Source organism: Oncorhynchus nerka, linkage group LG26 (assembly GCF_034236695.1).
Source record: "Oncorhynchus nerka isolate Pitt River linkage group LG26, Oner_Uvic_2.0, whole genome shotgun sequence".
Lineage (NCBI taxonomy): Eukaryota > Metazoa > Chordata > Actinopteri > Salmoniformes > Salmonidae > Oncorhynchus > Oncorhynchus nerka.
The window spans coordinates 36,380,817-36,388,074 of NC_088421.1; the positions used below are offsets into that span (position 1 = coordinate 36,380,817).

General features: G+C 43.2%; 1 protein-coding gene across 1 annotated transcript; it reads left to right on the top strand.

Moving 5' to 3' along the window:
* The first annotated feature begins 4 nt into the window (after positions 1-4).
* Positions 5-6,800, top strand: LOC115118747 (MAPK regulated corepressor interacting protein 2-like). The gene is made up of 5 exons (XM_065010583.1): positions 5-593; positions 909-975; positions 1,947-2,089; positions 5,229-5,351; positions 6,318-6,800. Exons 1-5 carry the CDS (start codon positions 539-541, stop codon positions 6,386-6,388), a joined length of 459 nt encoding a protein of 152 aa, XP_064866655.1. The 5' UTR covers positions 5-538; the 3' UTR covers positions 6,389-6,800.
* The last annotated feature ends 458 nt before the right edge of the window (positions 6,801-7,258 follow it).

Sequence of the window (7,258 nt, forward strand, 5' to 3'; positions counted from 1 at the left end):
CGTTGGTTGAGTGTCTTTGCAGCTCAATGACAGCTCATGTTTAATCAGATGTGACATTGTACCGACTCGGACAGCCCCAAGGACCAAAGTTACCGACTTCTTCACACACTTGGATGCAAGGCGATCAGCTCGTGCCACAGGGCCTCAGGAAAACGTAGCAATCTATAATGGTTTGTTTTGAGATACGTTTTCAACTAGAATGATTAAATACCGAAAAAGAGGAGCTTGATTCATGGTTATGTTGTTGCGCAGTAGATTATCCCAAAAGTTTCCACCAGTCGTTCGAAGCGCAGAAGATTCTAGTAGTTGAAATGCAGAGATAATCTTGAAACGGAATTTGCCCAATGTAACAGGAAAAACACGGACCTGTTTTTCTAATCGTGGAAGTGTCGATAAATTACACGAGAGGAAGTATTGTAAAGATTTTATAAATTATAAACTGTGCCTATACCCAATTTGCCTCTGACATAACCGACCTGGGAAGTCTATAGGACACTCCAAAGTGCCATACTGAAGTTGACTAGGATTTTGCTAGCACATGATGTACACAATTACAAGAGGTCCCAGCAAACTTGTTACACAGCGACGAACAGGTGAGTGTGGTGGATTCTAGGAGACCGATTCGGACACTTTTGTAACAACATGCCAGTGACCTCTCGCTCACACTGTCATCAAAGTGATGATACATTGTAATTATGAGGTTAGATACATGCCTTGTTACATGTTAACATTTACAGTGTGGCACGGGTGTATATTTGCGCATGTGTGCCAATGTTGATGCCAATCCATTAAATGGCCTTCATTCAGAGGCAGTAACATACATTGTGTTTTCAGTGGTTAACTTAACATGTTTATATCGCTTTCTTCTTCAATGCAATGTTGATATCTATTCCCTTTTTTAATATGAGGTCAAACGCAGCAGATTGACAAAATAAATGACTTCAAGCACAAACAAACGCCTTGGTCTATACCAGAGTAAGTACTATTATTGCATTGTACATAGGTTTAACAGTGTTATTAGCATATAATGGTAGTGTCACGGTTATTATTGTACTGGAATGATGTTTGGCATAACTTCACCTGTGAAGCATTAAAGTTTCAGAAATGCACATCTTACAACATTGTTGTAGCGCGAGCGCCTGTATTGGCACGTAATAGTAGCAAGCTAGCTATAAAAACTAATATCCATGGGGCACATTCTATCACAAGGCACACTGTTGTGGGTCTTTTCCAAACCACAGCCACCTGCTTGTATGTCATTGAACAGGGGCGTGAAACGACCTTGTGTGTGGGAAGCAAGGTCACTGACGAGCGTTTGTTGTCACTGTCTAGTCCCAACACGTGCATGCTAGCTGAGCAACATGCTACTGAGCAACATGCTAGCTTGGTAGCTGCTCTCTGCTGTCTACTCACACATGTTTACTAAGTTTCAAGATAACCCGTTTCAAATAAACATCAACAATAAAGCGTTTATCATATCTTTAGCAATATTTCACTAATTTGGTCCTGATCGAGTAGAGTAGAGAGAAGCACAATCTGCGACATATCCATCATGGCATCCTCCATACTGTTAAATAAAGGTCAACTAAATCAAATAAAAATACTGCATTCTTCTCGTGTGGGCTTTCGTTATCACCATAGAAACCGTACTGTGTTCGAAGGCATGGTAACGATGTGGTTCAGGTGGATGACTTCCTATCTAGCTAGTCCTTGCTCTGAGTGAAGCATACATTTTAATTCATTTGTCATGAATGAATGATTGAGAGAGAGCAGAGTCAAGAGTAATTTATGACGCCTTAACTACAGTAGCAAAAATGCCTAAGAAACTATTTGGAGAACATTTCATCATGTCATATTTACTACAGGTCTATAGGTATATTGTGTGTAGACTTAAAATAAATCAACAAGTTTTTAATGTTTAAGTCCATCTTTTTTTTGTCGTGCAGCTCTCCTGCACCCAAGATAGTGTTTAACCGCCTGAATGGGAAGAAGTACCACAACACCCCAGCAGCTCTTCTACAGGTGGACCCCCAGCCCAAGGAGGGCTTCACTTCTGCACACCAGGAGAATGTCAAGTTTATCTATGAAGGTAAAGGAGTGAGAGACCATAGAAATACAATTTATAGAATGGACCAAGCCCCTCAAACCTTGGCAATTTGACTTTGACAGTACACCCACGAGTACACTTAATATAGTTGTGACTGAGGACTTCTATGGACAATGGGCCTCTGGGATCTGATCTTGCCCCTACAACCCACTTTACAAAGAATGTGTGTTTCTCTTTCAACATGGTCAGCCATGTTCTCAGTCAACATGAATATGGGCCATGGTAAACATAATATTACCATACTATTATTATTCACCTCATCTACAGTCTGAGTAGTGTCCAAAACATATCCTTTCTGTCTAGTGTCCCTTTACAGGTGACAGTAGGACCTCTCCTCTACCACTCCCTCCCAGTGTTCTCCCACCCAACTACAGGCAGGGTGAGGGTCAGGGTTGGACAAGGAGTTAGTCTCCCTTCCCAGTGTTCTCCCACCCAACTACAGGCAGGGTGAGGGTCAGGGTTGGACAAGGAGTTAGTCTCCCTTCCCAGTGTTCTCCCACCCAACTACAGGTAGGGTGAGGGTCAGGGTTGGACAAGGAGTTAGTCTCCCTTCCCAGTGTTCTCCAACCCAACTACAGGCAGGGTGAGGGTCAGGGTTGGACAAGGAGTTAGTCTCCCCTCCCAGTGTTCTCCCACCCAACTACAGGCAAGGTGAGGGTCAGGGTTGGACAAGGAGTTAGTCTCCCTTCCCAGTGTTCTCCCACCCAACTACAGGCAGGGTGAGGGTCAGGGTTGGACAAGGAGTTAGTCTCCCTTCCCAGTGTTCTCCCACCCAACTACAGGCAGGGTGAGGGTCAGGGTTGGACAAGGAGTTAGTCTCCCTTCCCAGTGTTCTCCCACCCAACTACAGGCAGGGTGAGGGTCAGGGTTGGACAAGGAGTTAGTCTCCCTTCCCAGTGTTCTCCCACCCAACTACAGGCAGGGTGAGGGTCAGGGTTGGACAAGGAGTTAGTCTCCTTCCCAGTGTTCTCCCACCCAACTACAGGCAGGGTGAGGGTCAGGGTTGGACAAGGAGTTAGTCTCCCTTCCCAGTGTTCTCCCACCCAACTACAGGCAGGGTGAGGGTCAGGGTTGGACAAGGAGTTAGTCTCCCTCCCAGTGTTCTCCCACCCAACTACAGGCAAGGTGAGGGTCAGGGTTGGACAAGGAGTTAGTCTCCCCTCCCAGGCTCAGCATCACAGCTGCACTGACACTGATACCAGTGATAGCAGGCACAGCTGGCTGGAATTCCACTACCCTCACACCCAAATTGAAGCCCTCTGCCAGCCTGCCGTCTGTCCGTCCATCTGTCCGTCTGTCTGTCTGTCTGTCTGTCCGTCCATCTGTCCGTCTGTGTGTAAATGATCTACTCTGCCCCCAATGAAGGTAGTACACAATGGCTTCTAGAAATATGTGTTGATAATCACTGCGTGAATCTGCAGTGTAATTGAATGAAGGCACAGGTATTTTTCTGTGCCTAAGTGGAGCTCTACACAGTAAGCTCAATGAATGTATTTCAACATTAACCCTAACCTACCCAGCCAAACAGCATGTGTAACTTGTTAAGTCATTCCTCCCTTGCCCATGTGACACACGAGGTCGTTCCTACTGAACGTTTGCAATGGCAGCACATTAACTACATAACCTTGGTCAGAGTTGACAAGGACAAAAAGTAGGCCCTGCTCTTACTAGGCTTTCTACAGAGAGGTTCTAGAAAGGAGGCCTGCAACAAGTTTTATAGGATCATTAACCAGTAAATACACATTTTAGGCCACTACAATTGCACGCAGTTACTTGTAACATTATAAAACAACATGTTGACACTTGTAAGTCATGTGAAGGTCCATATGGTGAAAGGTGCCTATCATAGATGTGAAAGGATTGGATCATTAACATGGTAGCTCCATCTTGCCTTCACTATGAGCATGTTTAATTCAAATGATAGTAATTCAAACTTGCCTTCATCATTCATTCATTTATGCAGTCATTCATTCCCCAATAGGGGTTCATTTTGACTTATGATTTTTTACATTAGTACTTGAAACATTTGGACTAGTGAGATAATATTGGTCATTAGTGCCAGTGGACTGAACGCTCATAAATCCACATGACAGAGTGCGTTATTTAAAATGTAGTTTAAAATGCGGCATGCTTTGTAAAATTCACCCTACTGGACCTTACACTGTGGGTGTGATGTGGCAGGACTACTTTTGTTCAAAGGTTATTTCCTTTTTACACCTTTTAAGCTGCAAAATGTTTTAACCTGACTGACTCTTAGGGTGAGTTTCCCCCCATTTTATGTTTACCAATTTCAACTATATGACTGTCTGCTTTCATATTGTTTTCTTCTTCTTTGTTTCTCCTGGTAGTATTTCGACATTGTTTTCTTCTTCTTTGTTTCTCCTGGTAGTATTTCGACATTGTTTTCTTCTTCTTTGTTTCTCCTGGTAGTATTTTGACATTGTTTTCTTCTTCTTTGTTTCTCCTGGTAGTATTTTGACATTGTTTTCTTCTTCTTTGTTTCTCCTGGTAGTATTTTGACATTGTTTTCTTCTTCTTTGTTTCTCCTGGTAGTATTTCGACATTGTTTTCTTCTTCTTTGTTTCTCCTGGTAGTATTTTGATATTGTTTTCTTCTTCTTTGTTTCTCCTGGTAGTATTTTGATATTGTTTTCTTCTTCTTTGTTTCTCCTGGTAGTATTTCGACATTGTTTTCTTCTTCTTGGTTTCTCCTGGTAGTATTTTGATATTGTTTTCTTCTTGGTTTCTCCTGGTAGTATTTTGATATTGTTTTCTTCTTGGTTTCTCCTGGTAGTATTTTGATATTGTTTTCATCTTTGTTTCTCCTGGTAGTATTTCGACATTGTTTTCTTCTTCTTTGTTTCTCCTGGTAGTATTTTGATATTGTTTTCTTCTTCTTTGTTTCTCCTGGTAGTATTTTGATATTGTTTTCTTCTTCTTTGTTTCTCCTGGTAGTATTTTGATATTGTTTTCTTCTTGGTTTCTCCTGGTAGTATTCGCAATATTAAACTAAAGCATGTCTAAGAACAATCTATAGATTTCTAAGAAAACCCAAAGAACCTACATTCATTTCTACTGAAGGCTGCATGTATCCAGGTTGTGTTTGTGTGTTTCTGTTGCAGCCTGGCAGGAGGTAGTGCAGCTGGCGGAGGAGGGAGGAGCCAGTGATGAGACAGGAAGTGCCAGTGCTCAGGGACCAGTGCAGTATTCAGACACCAACCCCAGCCCCAACCCAGCCTTGAAGAGTGAGTCCTGACCTGAGTCTACCTTCCTCCTTCAGTCTCATCCCTTAAACACTCATTCACTGTAATCTGTTCTCCATTCTCTCCCCCTCATTACATTTCCTTGACACTAAACCACTTCCTCTGTCTGTACCCCCCATGCTTTTCACAGCCAATGGAAAGATGGACCTTCTTTTGGTCACCTGGACAGAAGGTCACACCTGCGTGTGTGTTAGGGCTGTCACAGCACTGCCACCACATAAACCAGTGTGATGTAGGGTTGAGTCAGTCATCATGTCTTCATTCTTAGCAATGTGAAGAGGCGTTTTGGGAAAGTCCTATTTGGGAACATTCAGAAGTTATATTGGGGGACATTGGGAAGTGATATTGGGAAAGTCATATTGGGAAACATTGGGAAAGTTCTGATATGACCTCTGAGTTGTCACTGTTCGTGGTCTTAAAGGCCCAGTGCAGTTGAAATTGTGAAAATGATGAGAAAAGACTGCTTGTTTTGGCCTGCCTGATGACATCACCAGGTGTTAAATTAGTTAATAGACCAATAAGAAAGAGAGTTCCACACCTCTGCCAATAACAGCTCGTTTTCAGTTTTCCATTCCCTACTCAGACATCTCCCAGACAGTCCTAGCAAAATTCTTGCTTGTGAAATTGCTCTTTGCTAAGAAGCTATTTTTGTTTCTCTTCGACCATTCTAATTGGAAACAGTCACAGTAAAGTACTTAATTATGACCCAGAAATGATTTAATATTGAGATAAAAACAGCTGCATTGGACCTTAAGTAATTTCACCACTGAATTCTTACTTTAGTTTAAAATATAGTCACCATCTATGTTTGACCAGTTCCAATAATGTGCTTCTAACCTTTGTTCACATCATCACACTACAAAAAGTTGAGGTCCACTTGTTAATGCTGCCACACCATAACCCAATGTTTGAGGCCTCCTCTAACTCTCTTCTTTTCCCCGTCCCCAGACTTTGTTCCCATCGATCTGGATGAGTGGTGGGCCCAGCGCTTCCTGGCCAACATTGACAACCTGTCCTGATGGGCTTCTCCATCTGGGGCCCTATCGGCCAGGGAAGAGGACCTTATGGAGGGGCCTGGAGGTCGAGGTGAGAGGGGGGTTCAACCAGGATGGAGCCTAGTGCACCTGGTAACAGGTGTGGGTCTTCTCTAGAGGTGTGGAAATATGGGATGGCGATGGGCATTACTGGAGAGCAGCGCTGGGACGCTGGCGATGACATAACCATGGCAACCCCATCACCTGAACTCTTTTACCTTTTTAACAGAAACAGTACAACCAACACTAACCAACCAACACTGTCCACTTGGGCAGCTACCCGGAAGATACAAGTCTTGAATTTTTGGTTATTCTCCATCTCTCAAGCCCAACACTGGGCTAAGATGTCAAAATGTCTGTACTACTTTAAAAACGCAGTAAAGATGTGTTTTCAAGACGTGCCGTGGTGAGATTTATTCTTCACTAGTTTGGATGTGGCTTGCAAAGCCACAGCTCTACACAGGGTGTCACTGATGTTAAACAACAGTGGTTCACTGCTTGGCTACATTATTTCATCTTTATTTAACTAGGTAAGTCAGTTAAGAACAAAGTCTTATTTACAATGACACTGGCCAAACCAAACCCGGAGGACACTGGGCAAATTGTGCGCCGCCCTATGGGACTCCCAATCACAACCGGTTGTGATACAGCCTGGAATTGAACAAGGGTCTGTAGTGACGCCTCTTGCACTGAGACGCAGCGCCTTGGACCGCTGTGCCACTTGGGAGCCCGTGGAGAGAACTGATCCCTGTTTATACCTGCTGCTAACATGTGACCTGATCTTGGCCATATTCTGATTTAGGCTACATTTCTAGACAGGTATAGACAATTTAAAAATAAGGGATTTTGATCAGA

Bases quoted from the DNA above. Each gene is read 5' to 3' on its own strand.
- LOC115118747 (XM_065010583.1), top strand. From the start codon at position 539: ATGATGTACACAATTACAAGAGGTCCCAGCAAACTTGTTACACAGCGA. The intron at 976-1,946 runs GTAAGTACTATT...TTTGTCGTGCAG, and splicing joins ACGCCTTGGTCTATACCAGA to CTCTCCTGCACCCAAGATAG. The intron at 2,090-5,228 runs GTAAAGGAGTGA...TTTCTGTTGCAG, and splicing joins TGTCAAGTTTATCTATGAAG to CCTGGCAGGAGGTAGTGCAG.